Genomic DNA, 22732 nt, shown 5'->3' with positions numbered 1-22732 from the left:
TTTCTTCTGTGGTCACATAGTACTCAGCAAATATTCATTCTCCTCTATTAATTTCTTCAACTTTCTTCCTACCGCAAATAAAATCTAGAAAGTGGTAGAACAAGATTAAGATTTCATGTACAGTTGCTCTGCTTGGACTGCCATAACAAAATACAGATTGAATGACTTAAACAGATACTTATTTTCTCACAGTTCTGGAGTCCAATATCAAGGTGATGGCAGGATGGTCACTCTTTTTTTCCTCCCACCCCCTCCCCATCCAGTTTGGTCTTGAAGTTTCTCTCCTTGGGTTGCAGGTGGTCATCTTCTTACTGTGTCCTCACGTGTGTATTCTTGGTTTCTCTCTTTTTACAAGGACACAGTAATATCAGATTAGAACTCCACACTTAGACCCTAATTTAATGTCAATTACGTATTTAAAGGGCCTATCTCTAAATGCAGTCATGTTGGGGGTTTAGGGTTTCAACATGTGAATTTTAGGGAGAGACACAATTCTGTCTCCATAATATTCTGTAATAACTGGAAATGGTAAATAGAAGGAAATAGTAAATAAATAATGGGAAAATGTTGTTACACACAAAGTTATACTTTTTTCTTCAAAACTGTCACAATATAGCATAGCATGGATAGTCTTGAATCCCAGCTCCATCTTTGCCAGCAGTAAGCTGTCAGTAAGCTATTCATTCACAGAATTCAATGTTCATTCTGTGTAACAGTAGATCCCTTGGGATTGTTCTTGGAATGGGGGAAAAAAATCACCCTAGAGAGTCAGATCAAAGAACATCAAGGAACTCTGCTGACTATATCAACCTCCCAGACATGAACAATGCATAACAATTTATTAAAGAGTTGACAAAAATCTTAAGAAAACAAGTCTCCTTGTTTAAATTTGTTTAACCCAGTGGTTAGAAAAATTATTTAACTATAGAATGCTTTTGTTAAGAACACCTATAGACCATTAGCAGTTGTATTTATACCATGTAAAATTTCCCTTTAAATGATATCAAAACCTTAATTCATAAATTTAGAGTTTCCAGCAAGCTGGCTGAATTTGGAGTGCAGAAAGGAAAAGAGTGTGGCTGGAAGCAAATTTTGAGAATGTGTTGTAGATGGAAATGAAATATAGGCTGGGGAGATTACTCCATAATGAAAAGTCTGGGATAAACCACAAAAATCTCTAGTTTCCAAATATTTACTGTCTTGGAATTTATCAAGGATAAAGGAATACTTACAAGAATAGGGCCTTAATCTCTCTGTATTGTAACCAGAGTGATCTTTTACAGATCTTAATTCTCTGTGTGTATGTGTGTGTGTGTGTGTGTGTGTGTGTGTGTGTGTGTTGTCATCTGTCTTTACATAAAGTATTAAATTACTTTTGCTTGCTCTCAAAATAAGCAATAAAATCTTTCCCAGAAGAAGAGTCTATATATCTGACTAGGTCTGCCTCTCAGGTATTACCTTTTATTTCTTCCTCTCTCCATTCCAGTTAAGCAGATCTTTCCTTCTTCCTACTTGCCATGTGTGCTGCACAAGTAATTCCCTCTGCCTGCAAAACTCATGTAACCCACTCTCATTTCTCCTTTTATGTTGTCATCATTGTCTGTGTTTTAAAATTTGAGATTCAAGATGTACATGTGCTGGTTTGTTATGTGGGTATATTGTGTGACGCTGGGCTTGAGTTTTTATTGAGCTTCTCACCCAAATCATGGGCATGGTACCCAATAGTTTTTCAACCCTTGATCCCTTTCTCCCTCCCTCCTCTTTTTAGGAGTCCTCACTGTCTATTTTTCCCATCCTTATGCCCATGTGTACCCAGTGTGTAGCTTTGACTTATAAGTGAGAACATGGGTCATTCTATTTTTTGTTTCTATATTAATTCACTTAGAATGATGACCATTTTTCACGTCACTGTTTCATCAAGATTTCTTGACTTCCCTACTAAAAATATTATCTATTTTATCATTTCATTGTATCTAGCATCTCTTCTTATATCTCTTATCAGAACTCTAATTCTAGAGTAGGTCATGTAATTATTTTCTCCCTACCTTAGATTAGGAGTCCTGTTCAGGTAGAATGCTTGGTGTTATATTTGTCAAGGTAATTCTTCTATTCTTCAAGGTCATATTGTCTAGCAGGCAAATGCTTAGATGGATGTAGCAAAGGCACATACACTTTACCATTGGTTGAACATAATAAGAAGATATATATATACATGTATATATATATATATACTTTTCTTCACTTATGTTTTTTAAAAATCAATCCAAAAATATTTCCGAGTAAACTATTAATACCAATCTTAGAGAATGCACTTTCTTTGTTTTCTGACTTGTTTCAATGCTACTAATGTGTATGACTTGACAACTATGGTTTGGATAACAAGGTACTATGCAGGAGTACTGACCCAATATGTATCCCTATGTATCCTAACTGAAAACTACTGTGGGCTTCTTTATAACTGTCTATTTAAATGCCTTGGGAGATGAATTGTGTATAATCTGTGCTATCTAAATTAGCAACAGATTTCCCTCAGATTTTGTCATATTAATTTTCCTGTTTACATAATTTTCAAGTTTTCCATAAAGGAAATTTTACTGTTGTTGTTTTTAATACAAGAAATAATTCTCCTTATATGAACACAAATAAAAGAAAAAAAAAACATAATTAAGCCTCTCTGGAAAGGTTGTTTGTTCAGTGACATTTTTTTTTGTTCTGATTCCTCTCATTACCTATCTCTGACTAGCTTTGAGGCACTTATATAACCAATGAGACCCTCCGTTTTCCTTTGAGTGTCTTAGTTTGCTCAGGCTGTTATAACAAAATACCATTGATTGAGTAGTTTAAACAACAGACATTTATATCTAACAGTTGTGGAGGCAGAGAAGTTCAAAACAAACTTCCAGGAGATTCAGGTTTTGATGAGAACTCTTTCCTTGGGCTAGAGACAACCACCTTTCTGCTATATCTTTATATATAAAGGTACTAATCCCATCTTTACCCTCACGACCTCATCTAAACTTATTTTCCTCCTAGAGGCCCTTCCTTAAAGTATAACACCCAATGTGTGTACTGACATCACACTGGGGTCTAAAGTTTCAACGTATGCATTTGAGAGAGGGAGCTCAAACATTTAGTTCATAACAGTGAGTTTTTCTAACCAACATGACTGTAAGATTTTCTTGCTGAAGTTATTAACCAGTAAGGCCCTCAGTTGTTCTTAGCAGTATATAGCCTAGCAGGGCTATGTAATGATTATAAATATTATTTGTAACGTGTCTAGTGCAGCACCTGACCCATAGTAGCCACTTACTACATAGTAGCTATAGTAGAAACATTGCTATTGCTGTTGTTATAAGTTCTCACCAAAAACTGAATCTCCTGGAAGCTTGTTTTGAACTTCTCTGCCTCCACAACTGTTAGATATAAATGTCTGTTGTTTAAACTACTCAATCAATGGTATTTTGTTATAGCAACCCAAGCAAACTAAGACACTCAAAGGAAAACTGAGGGTCTCATTGGTTATGTAAGTGCCTCAAAGCTAGTCAGAGATAGGTAATGGGAGGAATCAGGATTTGAACTCAAGTGTCACTGAACAAACAACCTTTCCACGGATGCTTAATTATGTATTTTTTTTTATTTATGTTCATGTTAGGAGAATTGTTTATTGTATTAAAAACAGCAACATTATAACAATAACATTATTTAGAACTGACATTCCTTCACTTTCCTATTGTAACTAGAAAACATTAATTTTTCTTTCTATAAACAAGGAAAAACTGAAGATGTTACTTGTATTTTTTAAACTAGGACTTTTATTTAATTTAAGTTTCCTAATCAGGTGACCAAAAAAAAAAAGTTAGATACTGGGTTTGCCAATGATTCTAAAGAAATCATTAATGGTTTTTAAGAGCTCATTTTCTTCATTTATTTTATAGTTTAGTGTGATTTTACTGGGGAAGAGCAGTAGGAAGGAGAATTAAATTAAACTGCACATAGTCACCTTGAAGAAGGTAGAGTACTCTGAATGTAAAGCGGAGATATATTTTAAAACAGAACTATAATTTTATTGAAGCCTCATGAACTATTTTGCTTTTTTCTGAAACTTTAGTATCATAGATGTATATAATTTTAGACTTAGGAGGGTTCCTACAAACAATTTGTTTCAAACTTATGATTTTATCTGAGAAAACCAAGGCTCCTCAAATCCCCAGAGGTTTTATAGAACTGAGCTGAGAATGTACTACAAATTATTTCAACCACATTTCAGAAGGTTTTATAGTTTTTGTATTTCTGGGAAAATATTTTAATTTTTTCCTAAATAAATATATCTATTTATATTAGATATATTAGATATCTATTTATATGAGATATTACAATGTAGACAATTTATTTCTAAATTATTTTACGTTATGTTAGAAATGGTTAATATTTTCAAAGATTTTATTTTTAAATTACTTACGATCTTTGATTATTACTATTATTTTGAATTTTTAGAAATTGAAAAATACTTGGAGTCACTATCCTTATTTAAATTAATATAAATAAAATATAAAACATATAAGCTGTTCAACTGAATGATCATTCTAGAGGTTCATCTACTTGTACATTCAGCATATAGATAATGAAGTCATAGTATTTAAAATATTTATTAAATACTCAGTAAAGAGTAACAGGTTTGTAAAGGAATTTGATTGTAACTAGAGCTAAGAGAAAAGCTTTGCATGTCAGATTTTTGAATTGTATTAGTATGGTATCCTAACTAATTTCTCTGACCCTTAATTTTTATGTTCATTAGAAACTCAATGATCTTATATTTATGTTGTATTTTTCAAAAAGAGAAAATAAGGAATAATATCTGTTAAAATCTATACTAGGAATTGGGTTAAAAATTAATTCTATATGAATTTATAGTTAGAATTAAGACAAGACCTCAAAGGCTTACTGTGATATGACATCTCTGGGTTATGTCACAGACTGAGATTCTTGTCACAGGCAAGGTGGCAATCAATTAGTAGGTACAGAAGAAGATGGGCCATTCTTCCCAAAATTATTAGCAAGATTCCATCTGTTGGCTCTGCCAGCCCCTATGATATAAAAAAAAATTCCAACCAGTAAAAGGAAGGAAGAGGATGAAGATTTTATGGGAAGTTTGATGCTCAGACCTGGAAGTAACCTACATCATTTCCATCTATATTCTAATGGTGGGACCCTGGTTTTATGGTTCTTCCTAAATGCAAGAATCACTCAGAAGTATGTATTAACCAGATGCCCAAGGAGAAGGGCAAAAGAATTTGGTCAGCATGTAACTAGTCTCTTCCCACAGTCTCTCTTGACTTCCTCAGCACAAACATAAACAAAAATATAGATTGTGTTCTCCGAGAATATTGTTCCTCTCTGCACTGCAATACTAGATTTCCTTGAAGAAGGTGTTACTAAAATGTGTCAACACCTGAGCACTGTCTGATGATGTCAGTGGAGGCTTTTTAAGCAGAAATTATTTGGTAGCACTATCTCTACAATCCTCACATACCTTGATAAATCATGAATGATTTCATCATCTGGATGTTTAGTGGAGAGCTTTCAAAGGGTAGGCATGGCCCTTAAAAATTATATTTATTATTCTACCCTGTGAAAAAAGTGTTATTATTCACAACCATGAACAAAACCATTGTATGCATGTCAACGTGTGAACTCTCCTGTGTTATGTTGAGAAGTGCACACTGGATGGTGGCCAGGAAGCAGTTTTTTTGTTTTTTTAAATCAGGTATTTGCTAATTGCTATTTGTGTGACCTTGGGCACGTTGTGTAAAGGCTCCCTGCTTCTGTTATGTATGATGATTATAATTCTTTGTGTATTTCATTCTACTTAAGTGTGCCTCATCTGTTTGTGAACTAAGATCCTATCTTGTGTGTCTTTTTGACACAAACCTGAACTTCCTGACTTTATTTAAAACTATAGACTCTCCAGATGACTGAGCTATTATTCTTTCTCTTATATATTTGAAGAAAAGTCATCCCTTAGATGTAAGAACTGACAAAACTGACCCCAAATGACAGAGTTCACACAAGAGAGAAAGAGTAATAAAATATAAAAATTGCCCCTGCTCCTTGATGCCCTTTTGTTCTGGTGACACAAGAGCCTTTGCCCTCTTTTCCTTAGAGATTCAGAGGATGGAATAACAGAAGTGCAGTGAAAAGATGCCAACACTTGCCTAGACTTGACGGTAAACTATCTCTGGCTGGTTTAATCAGCTTCAGACACTACAGTTTTAAAAGACACCATGACATGGAATTAAAGTCCAGGTCAGGGTTATGGGGAAAGTGAGCATATAGATTTGTATTCTGAAGAAGACACAACTAAGAGGAGGTAGACAATATCACATCATACTGGATTCTAAATTACATTTGTTTTAAAAAGGACGTAGACTTGTTCTAAGTTGCTCCAGAAATAGAAGTACCAACAACCAACAAATAGTGGTACTAGAAGGGAAGCTGACTTGAGCTCTATGTAAGAACTTTCTAGGAATTAAAAACGTTCAGAATTGAGCCAAGGTTTCCCATGAGCTAGGAACTTGTCCTCCTTGGAGTTATCCTCCAGAAGCAAGCCAACCATTTCAATAATTACACACACACACACACACACACACACACACACACACACACACACACACACTTTACTTTAAGTGAGCTGTTGGAGTTGGTGATTTCCAAGGGCTCTTTCAGTTCTAAAATTTAATAACTGAATCTAATACCCATCTGATAATACAACTTCCTCCAGTACTTCCTTTAGCACTTCAAATGTGTTGCCTTTTCTGCTTAATTAATATGCCTTAATCACTTTTTATTCTTTTCATTGTTCAGCAGTTGGAATAGCATGGAGTGATTTTGATCCTGTTGATTATGCCAGTATGAGGCAACAACTTGGAAGCATTCTTTTTGTCCACAGGAAGCTTAGGCACTCATTGGGAACATGAGCTTTGGTCTCTGTATTGCCAGGCACAATTAGAGCCCATATTTTGTAACCAAGGGATCCCTATGTGAGATGGTGACATTTCAAAGTATCAGCAGTCACAAAACACAAATGTAAAAGTCTTTTATCTAAATCATGTGAATCATCTACATGTTCACAGACACAATTATTATAGGAAATGGCAAATGAGTCTTTTTAAAAATTACAAAAAAAGAAAAGCGAATGCAATCTTATGGTGCCCCAGGAAAATGGTGTGACTTCATATTTCCAAGTACAACTCATTTTTTCAGACAAATTGCTTGTTTTCTGGCCTATCATTAGCACATTATAATTGTGGAAACATTTATGGTTTAACAAAAAGACAATTTTGACTACAGGAACTAACTCACTTTCCAGTTATTGAGGATTACTGGCTTATGCTTGCCACGGCCCATGTACTGGAACAGATTGAAGAGGTAGGTGTGAGTCCAAGATGGGGTTAGAACGAGCAGTGAAAGCTAATAGGTTAACTGACCTAGGGAAAGCATGCACACATCTATTCATCCATTTGGTTCCAACAGAGGTCTTTATTAGATTTTGAATACCAGCATGAATGATGTGGTCTTTAGTCTGAAGAAGCTTATGAGCCAATTATGGCGCAAGACATATAAATCAACAACTGTAAGTAGCAAGAGATGCCAGTGACATTGGAGCACAAGGCATTTGTCAAGAAGGCACAGGATGGACCAGCAATTATAAAAGGCTTTAATGCAACACCACATTTACTTAGTTTATAGAAAGGTAGTTTGCCTCTATGCTTCATAGGTATGCCCAGAAACTACCATATACACAGCAACCAGACAGGGGGTTTATAACTGCTGGAATGAAAATAAGGTACCCATGTGTCATCTTAACCCAAGAAGCTACAGTCTTGGCTCCCATAAATTTTTTATATTATCTTCGTCACATGGTCCCAAGGCCCTCATGCCACCTGGTAGTCTGCATGTCCAGTTGGAGATCAACAGATCAAGGCTCACAATGAACAGTATAGGTGATACATTATACTTTCTCATACTATAATTGCCATGACTAAAGGACTGCAATATGGCAGGCTCCAAAGTCACTTTCTTTAGGGCAGCCTAAGCCTGATCGTAATCCTTTACTCACACCTTTAACTCAAACTAGGAAAATGAATTATAGGAAGTCTTCCTGGAATTATAATAACTGAGCTAAGTCTTCAAAAAGTGATATGACAACTTAGCTAATCATATTATTTTGGGGGAGAGGTGTTTCATGCTGAAGGAATAGCAACTATATATAGATATAGATATACATATACATACATACTAATCTACTCCACAATTTTAATAGGTGATAGAAAAGAAATGTTGAGGGCTGCCAGAAATACCTGTTGGGCCTTCTGTCCCCCAAAAGCATTTGACCTTGGTTCTAAAGGCCATGAGGAGTCTGGAAGTTATTTCACTGGAAAGTAAGTTGAAAAAGATAGGAGACAGGCAGGTAAGAGGTTTTGACATAATGCCAAAGACAAATTGTGAAGGCTAGAATAAAAGCCATGATGGTAGCAAGGGTGAAGCATGGAAAAGTATAATATGCTTCTGCTTCCTGCCTGGGTAGACAACTGCTAAGTTTTGGGCACTTTCCATGTGGGGAATGGCATAGTTTAGAATGATTGCCAAGTGTCTTCCTTTGCTACCTATAAGAAGGGTAATCTAAGTCACTAAAAGGAACACTAAGAGAAAAACTGAAACAGTTACTAGCATTGGTATGTCTTATTTAAATCCTCATAGGACCACAATAACAGCAATTGTATTATCTTTATTTATAAACGTGCAAACTGAGATTCAGAAATTTTGACTTAGGTTAAGTAGCAAATAGATGGCATGACTAAAATGTAAAAGCAAATTTGTCTCATTCTGAAGATTATGGCCTGTTTAGCTAGAAAAAGAGCAAGTTTGGAAAGGGGATAATGTGCCAGCTTTAACAGTTAACATAAAGGCCTATCATTTATATATATAAATAAATATATAGTCTTTTAAGCTTGGAAAGGATCTTTAAATTGTGGAGATTTATAAGAATCCTCAGTACTGTTTTATCACTCAGGGAATGCATGTTGATGAGGGAGAGTGAATAAAATTGTGGTAAAACTTAGTATCTGATAGGGACAGGCCTGCTGATGAAAGCCATCACACCCAAAGAGCCACATCTTTCTAGGTGGCTCAGGCCCTGGGGTACAGATGGAGAGAAACAGGAAAGGAATCAGAGAAGCAAATGTAGACCAAGGGACAGCACAAAGAGACAGGAAATGGGAAACTTTAAAGTTAGTTGCATGAGATGTGATAGCTTAGAATCCTGGAGAGAATATTTGGTCAAAGATTGCCTCTGGTCTTATCTTTCTTTATTCTTCTTCAGCTTAAACACTGTAAGAAATTTAAGACAATGATATATAAAACACACAGTCTGAAATACAAATGTAATGCAACAACACCTGCATTTTGCAATAAGAATTTAGTGCAATATCAGATTTCAATGTGAGAATCAGATTTTAGAGCTATAGTCAACATTCGCTCAGTCATGTATTCTCTAGATAAAGGATAAGCATATTGCAGACAATGTGTGCTACAAGCTGGAACTGTAATTGTAAACATGGGAAAACATAGATTTCACAGTATATAAGAGTGCTCTTGTTCTAGAAGGTTTATGTTACTAAAATCAATTTTGTTTTCAACAGACTGAAAAACATTGAATTATATGGATATGGATAAATATGTTCTTATTCCTCTGAAGAGATTTCTTTGAGCTTTCAATATATCTTATTTACATATCACACATTACAATAGTCTGGTGGTCTCTTTTCAACACCTATTTTGAAGATTTTCATATTTATGTTAACCAGAAAACATATTTGGTTAGGAAGCAGTTCTTCAAATTCATATATGGGAAAACAGATTTATTCCCAAATAAAATACTCAATAATAATTTATGATTTTCTTACAGATTTTTCAAAACTGCCTTCTATTTAAGAGGTAGACATTACAGTATATAGGTACAAGTCTGATTAGTATAATTTCTTCAATTCTTTTGTTCAAGTTTCTCTAAATGTACCTGCCACAATTCACTGAGGACTAACCTCTGGGACTTGAAAAGAAAGAAAGAAAGAAAGAAATTTCTTTTGTCTCCAAAGCTGTATTGGGCTTTTATTTAGTTGAGGCTTGAGGCCTAAATGACATTCCCCTGATATGTATATAGTAGTAATTTGAATGAGAACAAAGACAGAGATGTTGGTGGAGGCGCCTTAACGCACATCTCAGCCTTTCATATTTAAATATTTTCTGAACCTGCAAAATCAATATTGGACTCACTGTTAAGTTTGAGCATTTTTGTTTCTTTAGTTAGTTCCAATACCAGTGGAAGAGGATTTTGTGAGTGACAAGTGAGGAAAATAAAAGGATAAATGCTCAATGATGGCAATGGAAAAAAATACAGAAATGAATAGTAAGGCAAGCCCCCAATGGTTTGTTTAAAATCTGGAAGAGAAGATGGGGTGAAACAGATGGGTCATTAGACTTTGAGACTGTGACATTTGGAAGCTAGAGTTACATTTTCTTTGAAGCTGTGAATAAACAGCTTGGGGATAGTCTATGATGTTCTTTTATGATACTGGTTTTATTCCATTTGTCTCAGGGCACATGTGTTGGTTAAATTGTCTTGCTCTAATTTTTATGCTGGAATATATTACCTTTAAAATATTTTCATTTCTTATGCTTGATTTCAGTATAACTGAAACTTAAGTTTATAATATACCGGCCCATTTAAAGACCTGAAATCTTTCTAACGTTGTTATGGGACTACCAACCTGGTTTAAACTAATCTCATAGAATGTTATTCATGACATGTCTTTTCACAACTGTATAGCTTCTTGGAGCTGAAAGGTGCTATAGTAATATGGAAATAAATTAAGATTAAACAAAAGAGAAGAGGGAATGTTTATTATTTAGAGCTTGCATTTGGCAAAGACTCCTAGGAAGGCAGAGAAGTAGGAAAGCTTTCTAGTGAAAAAAGGTGTTAAATTAAATTTGATCTAAAGCTGCCTTTGTATGTAGCAAATTGCAGCCTAACTTAGTATATAAACAAACTTAGTATATAAGTTAGTATACAAACAACTTAAGAGTATATTCTTGTAACAAATAGCACAGTTTTGACCAATCATAACAAGCAAACTTTCAGTCAACCACAAGTTGCAAACTGCCAAAACATGTCGAAATAAAGCAAAAGCTCATCAAGATATTTCTGTATGTCACTTCTTTTTTCTTTCTATAAATATTACCTGGCCAGTTTGCTGGGTGGAGATGTCTGAATCTCTACTTTTACAGGGTGCTACCTAATTCATGAATCATTTCTTTACTCAGAAAACTCTGCAAAACTTAATTTGCCTAACAATTTTCTTTCACCAAAGGAAGCCTTCAGGTGTGCCTTGATTGGAGTCAGATGACATATGGAGAATGCAGGCAGGCTAACTAGAAGTGGGGCATCCTATGTGATTGGTTATAGGTGCATATTTTTCTTTCTCCAGTTGCTTCTAAATTGAAAGCCAGGGCACAAATTGGGAAAGTTGCCAGTTATTACTCAAGTCCTGACTGTTTGGGGCCAAGTGTTACATGGGTTATTGCTTAGCTTTCTGGATTAGACGCTAGAACTAGTTGTCTGACTTCCTGCAGGTCTGACTAGAACATAGTAGGTTGACTTCCAGATGTGGTTGTTATAGATGATGGTGTAGAATTCTGTTTTATATGTGATCTAGCAACTTTTCATTTGACTATTCAGACTCTTAGTGATTGTCTAGTGCACATGTAGATGATTGAATAAAAGTATGCAGAACAAATGGCTATATTTTACTTAAATGAATACTGTTTTATTTTGTGTAGCACTTTTTAGTTTTCAAATGTAGAATATTATTACATTCTTCCACTAAAATCAGGAAAGACAAGTAGGGCTGATATTTTCTCTGTTCTGTAGGAAAAAAAGAAAAATGAGGCTCTAAGAGGAAAAAGCAAATGCTTTATCACATAGGTCACCAGCCAGGGCTACAAAATGGGGCCCTTTGGGATTCTTGACCTAGACTTCTCGATACATTACAATCCATTCTATCTGTGCCCCATGGATTCAGATATTGGGGAAGTAAAGTGTGACATTTGTATTATCATACCACTAAAAGTTGATGAGTATTTTAACCTAAATGTAAATAAAACAAAATGTAAAATCTTTAAATAATTTCCGTGATTTTTTTAAACCATAGCCTTTCTCAATTTTTTTCATTTGAATTAAACTTTTAACCTGGTAAATGTTACGACTTGTGATTATTAGATAATCAGAGTTTTGAAAATACAATTAGCTCTATGACACTTTAATGCATTCATCATTATTCTTATTCCATTAGGAATGTTGTGCTTCCTACAAAGATTAGAAAGATGCCTGAGGAGTTGAGAAAACTACTATATAAATACATTAATCAATTTAAATATCTACTGAGAAATATGCTAGTTGCTGGGGGCACCATTTTTTTTAATGCAAAATAAAACCAAAACAAAAGTCATTACTTGCCTTCAAAGAATTCACGGCCTTTTGGAGAGAGCAGACATATAGAGCTATAATATAATGCAATGCTAGTACAGAAATGACTATAACCTTGTAGGAGTGGTAATATGGGTGAGGGGGCTCCAGAGGACACTTACATTGAATAACCAAGTAAACAAAGACAAGATAAAAGGCTATTCAAAGCAGGAGAGGTAGGAGCTGTAAAAAACAGGATCATTTGGGAGTGAAGTGGGGAGGAAGGAGCTACAAAATTTAGTGATGCTCCTTGAGTACAATGTTTAGCAGAAAGTAAACATTGGAGGATGCAGGCAGGCTAACTAGAGGAAGAAAAGAGTGAGATGGCGAAGATTCGTATGGATTATATTAAGGAGCTTAGACAGTTTTCTGTAGGTAACCAGAGGTTTCTGGAAGGATTTTAGTCAGGGGTACATTATGATAGGATTTGCATTTTCAGCAGATCACTTTTGCAGTGTAAGAAGCTTGTACTTTGAGAAGTCAACGACAGAGTCAGAGATGAGTTAAAGTAATTCAAGGAAGATGATTAGCACTTGATCTAGAGCAATTGAGGTAGACATGATACAAAGTGGAAGAAAAGGGAAAGCAAGGTATCCAGAAATAAAATCTACAGAATCTTTTGACTGATGGTTATAGAGAATAGCAGTTAAAGAAAGGGAAAGACAAGCCTCTAGCTTGAATAGTTGGCTGGAAAGGAAGAACCAGTAGTTTAATCAAAAGTGCTATCAATTCAATATCTGAAATGTAAAATTTGTGTTACCTATGGGGCCTCCAGATGGACTCATAAGAATGGCCAAGTATCTGGAAAACTATTTAGGAATCATAATAATCAGATAATGCTAGTTGTATCCTGGAAGATAAGAACACAGTAAGAGTGTATATAGAATGAGAAAGACGGTGGCTAAGTTAGTACCTTGGAAACAACTAATGTGTGAAGGATGCATGGAGGAAAAAAAGGTTTAAATGACAAAGAAAAGGTATTAGAACTCAACACAAGAAGATGGACCATCAGTAAAGTCAAAAGAATTGAAGATATAAATAAGTGAGTAATCAAAGTGTTGTCAAATGGCTGAAAAATGTCTTCTAATTTTATCAGCTAAAAGGTACTAGATGATCTTAGGAAAATCAGATTTAGTAGACTGGCTTGACTGAAAAAGGTTATAAAGTAAAGCATGTGAAGTGCTCTTTAAGAAGTTTCCTTGAAGATGAACACAAGGAAAGAGTTCTAAAGAAGATTTGAGATTTATTGAGGTACTCTTTTCAAAGAGTAGATAGTATTTTCCAGTGATATTTATACCTGGTAAAAGTCCCCATGTCCCTGTTATTTTTAAATGTTGTGGTCTCCAACACAAGTCCAAATGTACAACAGTATATCAAAAGCATTTTAGAAAAACACACTTTTTTTTTTTTTACAAATAATCTGGGAAGAACTTGACTTTTGTTTAACATAATGTATATCTGGTTCATCACAGAGTCAACAGAAGAACTGAAAGTCCGAAGTCACAGCACAGAGCCATTACCAAAGTTAGACAACAAGGAGAGAGGCCACCATGGGGCGTCTTCCTCCAGAGAGCCTGTCAAAGCTCAGGAATGGGATGGAACACCAGGACCACCTGTGGTCACCAGTAGAATGGGAAGATGCTCTGTGAGTCCTACCTTGTTGGCAGGAAACCACGGTTCAGGTAAGACGGATGATGATTGTCAAGATGCTAATTTCTCATGTCTTTAGAAACTACTTTTTTGAGTTATTGATAATGGCCATTCTGACTGGAGGTAGATGGTATCTCAGTGTGGTTTTAATTTGCATCTCCTTGATGACTAGTGAGGCTGAACGTTATGGAGAGGATGTGGCAAAAAGGAAACATTTCTACAGTGTTGATAGGAGTATAAACTAGGACAGTCTCTGTGGAAATCAGTGTGGTGATTCCTAAAAGTTCTAAAAATCAACCTTCCATATGATCCCACAATCCCCCTACTGGGAATATATGTGGAAGAACTCAAATCACTCTATAAGAAAGATACCTGCACATGTATGCTTATTGCAGTGCTGTTAACAATAGCAAGAACATGTAACCAACTGTGCTGCCCATCAAAAGAGGGCTGGATTAAAAAAAAATGTGGTACATATACACAATGGAATATTACACAGCCATAAAAAAGAAAAAAATCATGAATTTTTGCAGCAATCTGGATGGAATTAGAGTTTATAATACTGAATGAACTTTCACAGAAACAAAGATCTGAGTATCACATGTTCTCACTCATAAGTGAACCTTGAACAACTACCGTAATACCATAAGAAAAGGACTGACGGTAGATGGGGAGGTGGGATTGACAGTAGTCAAAATCTGCCTGGGGAAGGAGGGGCACACTTCATCAACAAGGGTAGCTGTGCAATGAATATTTGTATATCTAACCTTGAATTGTACCCCACAATTTTAAAATAAAAAAAAAAGAAACTACTTTAATGCAATTAACACTTAGAGAACCGTTGCCACAGATATTTCTACCCCCACTCAGAGAGGTGACATTAGTAATCCTTCATATAGATTACATAAAGGAGTATAACAATATATCTTACCATTCCAGAATATAACTATTTGCAGAAGTGATACGTAAGTGAATGGTTCTTCTTAGAGTCATGCAAGACAACCGCCCTTACAACTAGGCACATTTTGTACTACATTTCTTCAAAAACATCTAGAGGCCTCATCTAAAGAAGTTTTAATTTCTGAAGTTTGAGTGATACAGGCTTATGCTTCCTTTGCTTCAAAAATATTTTTAGGCAACTAGTAAAAAAATGAACAAAAGTTAAACTGAGAGCAGAAATGTAACAAAGATAGTACAAAGGCAGGAAAAATAGTAGATACTATGAGGTATTTGAAGTGGTGAGCTGAAGTCAGCAAGTAGACATTGGGCACAGTACTAAGTTTCCAAATCTAAGTTTAAAGAGATTTTTTGAAACAAATAACCTCATACTATACACTTTTCAATTTCACAAGTTGAAATTAAAATCTGCAATACAGTTTTAAATGACAGACGAATATTATTAAACATTATTTTTTTTTAAATGGCATACGTCTGCTTTGAACTGATTAATCTACGTACTGGACTCACAGAGAACTGTCAATTGAAATAAACAACAAATAACCTAGGAACCCCCTGTAGTTTTCAGGTTTCTATTTCTTAAGAGAGTTGGGACTCTGGAGAAAAGATCAATCCTTTAATACTCTTTTCAACTTTGATACTCATCTTATAAAGCAATTTACATAAATTTAGCCTGTGGTCTCTCAGACAGTCATGCACAAGTTAAAATTGGAACAAGATGAATGATCTCTGCAATTGGTGAGAGATATTCCTGGGGCAATACCCAGGCAGAGGCAAAGTAATAGCTTCTCCAGACTTAAAATGGAACTGAAAGCTTTGCTGGTGGAGACATAACATGTATTATGTGAATAACCAATGTTAAAGCATGAGTTCAAAGCTTTAACATAATTCATAGAAAAAACTGTGAATTTAGCAGAAATTTTAAAATGTATTTTTGATAATAAAGTATAGATTGCTATAGGTGTATGAGAAAAAGATACTTGTGCATTTTGTGAAAAAGAAAAAAAAAACATTCAGAACAAATTCTTTTTTATGGAGAAAAATGTCACTTCCCTATAAGGTTGACATTGATATTCATATGGAGCTTATGATTAGTTTTGAGTCTACTAGTCAATTTTTAAATTAATAACTTAAAATTAGATAATTTTAAATTTCAGATAATTTAAAAATTCTCTAAATTTAGATCAAATCTCTCCAAAATATTTGAACAATATGTGCTTCTATTGTGACTAGAGATATATTTTATAAAATAAAAAAAAGTATCACCTGAATGCCTATTATATAACAGCCACTGTTCTAGGATCTGAGAGTACATTGATGGGTAATATATCCCTACAGCTAAGTGTTTAAAGTCTAGTGTGAGAGACACAAATAGATAATTGCAGTATAATGTGTGTTTCAGCCAAAGTTCTCCATAGAAACAGAATCAATAGGATCTCTGTCTCTTTCTTTCTCCCTATGATCTATCTGTCTATCTAAATAGAGAGAGATTTGTTTTGAGAACTTGGTTCATATAATTATGGAGGCTGAGAAGTGCCACGATATGTTGTCTGCAAGGTGTAGTCCCAGTCCAAACTCAAAGGCCTGAGAACCAGGGGACCCAATGGTGTAATTCTAAATTTGAGTCTAACAATTCCAAAAACCAGACTGCAGGTGTCCAAGCACAGACAAAGAAAAGTGTCCCAGCTTAAGAGAGAATGAATTTGTCCTTCCTCCTCTTTTTGTGCTATTCAGGCCCTCAGTGAATTGGATCATGCTCACCCACTTTGGTGAGAGTGATTTTCTTTACTCATTCTACTGATTAAAATAGTGAGCTCTTCAATATTTGAAACATCTTCAAAGATACACTCAGAAATAATTTTTATCAGCTATCTTGGCATCTTTTAACCTAGTCATGTCAATGTATAAATTCACATGTGTTACATAAAAATAATATGAGAAACAACAGATGTCTTATTTTATTTTGTGTTGTTATAGCAGAATAACTGAGGCTGGATACTTCATAAAGAAAAGAGGTATATTTAGCTAATGGTTCTACAGGTTGGAAAGTTCAAGAAATAGCACTGGCATCTACCTGCCATGAGGTGAAGGTTTTTGTGGTGGGTCAAAACAAGATGAAGGTTTAAAGTGGAAGCAGATATGTGTGAAGAGAAAAATCCCACAGGTCAACATGGCTTTATAGTAGCCCACTCTTATGAGAACTAATCTAGTGTTATGAAAGTGAGAACTTACAAACTCAACTTCAATGGAACCAACCTATACATTACCCAAATACCTCCCACTAGGCCTCATCTCTCAGTGCTGCCACATTGGGGATCAAATGTCAACATGGGTTTTGGTGGAAGAAAACCATATCCAAGCCATGGAAGAGAAATAAGGTAATTCTTCCTGGGGCAGTATGATTTTGGCAGGAATAATCACAGGTTTTTGGGGAATAAAAGAATACTTTCTTGAAGTAACATGTGAGTAAGAGTTTGAAACAGAAAGAATTACATTAGAAAGATAAAGAAAAAAGTCTGCTATTTGAATGAAAACATAAAATCTATGGGGTGGAATGAAGTGCGTTTGATGATGTGAAGGGTGAGGGAAGATTGACTAAAGAAATACGGTGGTAGGTGGTGACCAGATAACAAAAATATTGGAGGGCCTTGAGAATGAGCTAGAAATGTTTTCAGCCGTAAAGTACGTCACCACTGGTTTAAGCAATAAAGGCCTTTGTTTGCTCCCATAGCATCAGGTCTCGAGGAAGGTGGCTCCAAATGTTTTGCAACTGCTCAGATATGACATAAAAAATATCCAGGAACCTTCTATCCTAACAACTCTCCTGTCCTGTTACCCTTGATGTTTGTTTTTATGATTACAGGGTGACTGACTACCCAGTTCTGGGCATCATACCTCAGAGGACTCTCTCTTTCACCTAATTGGTCAGAACTGGGAAATATGTTCTCTGTACCTATCTCTGAGTAAAAGAAAATCGGATTTCCATGGGTTTATCAAGAGTCTTTCTTTAATATAAATCAAGGTGCCTCTGCCTTTCATCTGGAAATGAAATCAACAGTCTATTAGCAGGGATAAGGAGGAAATGATGTTGCATAAGCAAAGGACAGTATCTGTCCCATCGTGGTTAGGTTGTGAACATTGTGTAGTGAATATTTTGCAGTCATTTTTTTTTTTTAAGATGGGGTAATGTAATTTAGTTTGCTTCATGGAAGATTCAGTGATGACTCCAAGGCTTTAAGCTTGAGTGACTGAAATGTCATTTACTGAGATAGAGACAGTCATTGTGAGATGGGGAGCGAAGTTTAGGAGAAAAAGTTAGGACTTAAATTTTGACTGTGCTAAGTTAGTAGTGCTTAGATGGTAGGTGCACTTAAAGCTCACACCAAAACTATTTGTGCCCCCAAAGCTATTGAAATAAAGGAAGAAAAATTAGAAGAGCTCTGGGACATTAAATAGAGAAGCCAGTAGACCACTGAGATTGTAGGTCTGGAGTTAAAGAGATTTGGTGGAATTTGAGACCAAAACTAGAGACCTTTAGAACGGTTAGAACCACAAAACTGGTTAAGTCTCAACTAGGAAAGCAGGAAACTAAGATGAGAAGGAAACTAGGATGGGACCCTGGGAAATCCAAATATTTCAAAATGTGGGCAAATTAAACTTTTACTGAACACTTAGTAAACTGCATATAAGTTAGTAAACATATACCTATTTTGTCTTTTTACACTTTGATATGAATCTTCTACTAAATTCAGAGTGTTATCAGAATTTGTGTCATATTTTCACTTTCTTCTGCATCAAACTCCTGAAGCATTTATTTTGGTTCACAGGACACAAATTCTGCTCTCCTGAGTCATTTAGTTCTGTTTGTAGGGCAGGAAATTGTCTACTGACCAGAAGAAATGACATGAATATTTGTTATTTCTCACACTCTATATCTTAGGTTATCAAGGAGATAGACAAAGATGGAAGAGGAGTTTTTGTTAAATGTTTAATAACGTAATTTTTGTGCCCATGTTAAAAAACATGCAAAATGTAGGGACAAATGTAGAATTACATATCTAATGTCTGTGCAAGTCAGTTTATTGTGGAAAGTGAAACTCAGTAAGTGTTAGTATTACTTGAAACTGTAGTCTAACCTTCTACCACTTTTGAGTATAAAAAAGAGGGAAAGGGAAAAATGTTTGTTGTATCACTAGCTTTTATTTTTTGAAGACAAAGTGCCTAAAATGTGCCAGTTCCGAACTAGGAAATACCATAGTTCCACTAACAAAATCATGTAAAGTATCTGAAGTTCATTCATTTTAGATGTTTTAAACAAAACTATGCATTACTTGAGTATTCATCAGTAAGATGGTCTTCATCCAAAATAGGTAAGTAGCTGCATGGGAGGGCATTCTGGACTTGCTGTTTGGAACAGAGGACAATGAGTCAGTGTTCACTATTCTTCTTCTTCTCTTTATATTTCTTCATTATGTCTTTTTGCCACTTGACCACTGAACTATGAATCTCCTACCCAAAACACTAGAACTGTAATCTATAACCCTCCTCCCTAAATAACACAGGCACTCAACTTTACACCAAATGCTGGAGAGGAAAGAAGAGCCCACCTATAAATTCTTCTTCTGTCAACTTTCTGCTGCTGATTCTCTCTCTCTCTCTGTCTGTCTGTCTCTCTCTCTCTCTCTCCTTCACACACACACACACACACACATACACATACACACCACACGTGTACACACACACACATGTACACACACACACACGTGTACACACACACACACACACACACACACACACACACCTGTCTTTATTTGTCTTCCTCCCCCACACTTCCCAAACATAAACATACAAACTTCTACCAGTCACACACTGTTGCTTTACTGAAAGTAGTTTAGCCACTTGAAATGGTTGTTCTTAACAGTTCTTTTGAGGAATGGAGGAATTGCTGAAGTAAAGCAAACGTGTCAGGAGATCTCAATTCTAATTAACATTACCACTGGTTGCTAGGGTACTTTATTAAAGTCACTGTAGTTTAGTAAATCAGAGATTCCCTAGAGGATGATTCTTGAAAGCAGTGGGGAACTAGGACCCAAATGTTCATGAAAATAATGGGGAAAAAAATGGGGAAATTATGCAAGTCAATATTATATCAACAAAAACTCAGACTTCAATCACTGAATCAATTTGAAAATAGTTTCCAAGCAGCTTGTATATGACTCTCTTATGGTTTCTGGGACACACACACATACTATAGGCTATATAAAATACAGTCTCTGTCGCCCAAATATCTTACTATGTTTCTTTATGACCCAGAACTACTGTACACAAATTAATTAGGTTATAATTAAACCTATTATTTTTATTATTATCTACTCTTTACTACACATTAGAAATCATTCAGAGAACAAAAAATAGTACAGGCATGAAAAATGATGAACAAATTAATGGGGAACATCGAATCTTAGTCTAAGATTATATCAGATCTTCTTAAAAATCATTATGATTATCAATAAGTAGAAAGATAGAGAATTTTTCACATGGAATGAAGAAGGTGAGTTTACTTCCAAAAACACTTTAGTCATGACAGAGAGTAAACTCAGAAGGTCTTAGCTTATAAGTAAGGTGGTATCTCTCTCTCTCTCTCTCTCTGTCTCTCTCTCTCTCCAAATACACACACAAAATCAATAGTGTAAAATCTAAATCTAAACAAGATTGAAAATCTTACAAATGCAAGGATCAACCATTTTTGGGTCATCTTTTCGGCCTCTGTGTGTTCCACATTCTGTGTTTGTGCTGCTCTGAAAAGGTCTGGGATAAGACACTAATTGAGATGCCCGCAGGACAGGCAGGTAACATTAGCAAGAGAAGCCAGAGAGATACCCTCCTTCAAACAGACATGTTTCGCTTGTGCATGAAGCACATCGAAATGTACATCATTCTCATAAAGAAAAAATAATTTTTTTCTCTCACTTTTCTTGAAACTTGAAGTCCTTCTGTTCTAAATTCTATACTCCCTCATTTGTTAGAAGCACAGCTAAGGATAAGTATTTCTCCATTACAAGAAAAATCTATTGCAAGCTGATGAACCCCAGGACTGAATGATGGAAATGGTGGTGACCTGGAAAACGCAGAGGCATCCCAAGGGGAAAGAAGCTACTCAGCGCCAGCTGATGCTGCCGTGAAAAATGTTCACCCACAGTTCTCAGATTTAATTTCTATTATGTAAAAACTTCCAAATTTTCATTATAGCTCAATTTTCAGAATTGAGTTGAATGATTCACTACTTTTGGCTAAGACCTGAAGATCATCAATTTGCATTTTATCATTTGCAAAATCAAGCAATGATCATTAGGTAGAGGCATGGATTTGACCCTATAGTACAGTGAAGCTGCAGGTGCCAATAAACACCTTGTCCTCCTGGCACTTATTTTCCAGAAGCTAAAGCTGCTGGACAAGGCAATGCTTGAGGGTGGAACGGGGATGAGAGAGAGGCATGTGGCCTTTGATGGTCAGGAAGGGAGGTGGAACTTCTTGTTTCTAAAAGAGGAGCAGAGGCTTGGAATTTCACCAATAGTGAAGAGGAGCAGCCTAATCCTTGCACCTTGGCAAAGTGGCCTAGCCTCTGACTAGGAGGGAAGATGAAGAGGGTAGAGTTTGCTAGAGTTTACCCAGGGCTTCCAGTGAGGCTGGACTTTGTGCACCATGATTCCAACCTCCAAAATATGAAACTCTATACTGCAAGGTGCTCTTTGTGCTTGGACAACAGACTATTCTCTGTTAACCAGTGTGAGTTAAGAAGGAGGATCTTATTATATATATTCTGCTCTATGGAACAGTTCTGGGCCTTTTCATGACCCATTGCAGGGAAGCAATTTCTATCACCACTTAGGATTTGGTCATTTGTATCCAGAGAAGTTCTGTGCACAAAAATTCAGAGAAGTGAAAAACAGATGTGTATTGAAGTTAATTCAAAGAAAATGCCTTTTCATGTATACCATGCTTGTAAATTTTATATTAATTATAAATTTATGCATAAAGTATAGTATAGTGGTTGAGCCCCAATGTTTGGGTAACCAGAAAATCTAGATGTAAATCTTAATTCTGTTTTTGATTAGTGATGACATTGGGTGTGCTCCTTTATCTCTCTGAACTTTATTCATAAAAGAATAATGTGCCTGACTCATAGCCACTATTGAGAATCAAAGGTGAGAATTAAATGAGATAACACATGTAACACACTTAGCATGGTGTCTGGAACACAGTGAATTTTAAATAAATAGTCTCCACTATGATTCCAGATGACTTTATAGATATTTGCAGCTAAGCGGAGAGAATCACAGGTCTGGGGTGATGAAGGAAACTTTCCTTTAAGAAGTAGCATTCAAGTTGGGCCTTGAACTCATCAGGATTTAGACAGAGAAACAAAGTAGCAAGAGCAATGCAACAACAAATTTTTGGAGACAGTGAGAGTTCTGGCTCCAACATGACACTCTGTACACCCCAAACTATCGTACATAAGACATTTGCATCTGAAATTCATATTCTGGT

General features: G+C 35.6%; 1 protein-coding gene across 1 annotated transcript in view; it reads left to right on the top strand.

The window, feature by feature from the left end:
• Positions 1–22732, top strand: part of NYAP2 (neuronal tyrosine-phosphorylated phosphoinositide-3-kinase adaptor 2) — a 235009-nt gene that overhangs the window by 192394 nt on the left and 19883 nt on the right. Inside the window, exon 5 of the mRNA XM_008055093.2 lies at positions 14050–14259. Coding sequence (XP_008053284.1) covers positions 14050–14259 — 210 coding nt within the window. The remainder of the gene's footprint in view (positions 1–14049; positions 14260–22732) is intronic.

Source organism: Carlito syrichta, unplaced genomic scaffold (genome assembly GCF_000164805.1).
Source record: "Carlito syrichta isolate Samal-C Ts95f unplaced genomic scaffold, Tarsius_syrichta-2.0.1 Scaffold301668, whole genome shotgun sequence".
Lineage (NCBI taxonomy): Eukaryota > Metazoa > Chordata > Mammalia > Primates > Tarsiidae > Carlito > Carlito syrichta.
Note: the sequence above shows the minus strand (reverse complement) of the source record. Positions and strands in the feature narration are given on the sequence as shown.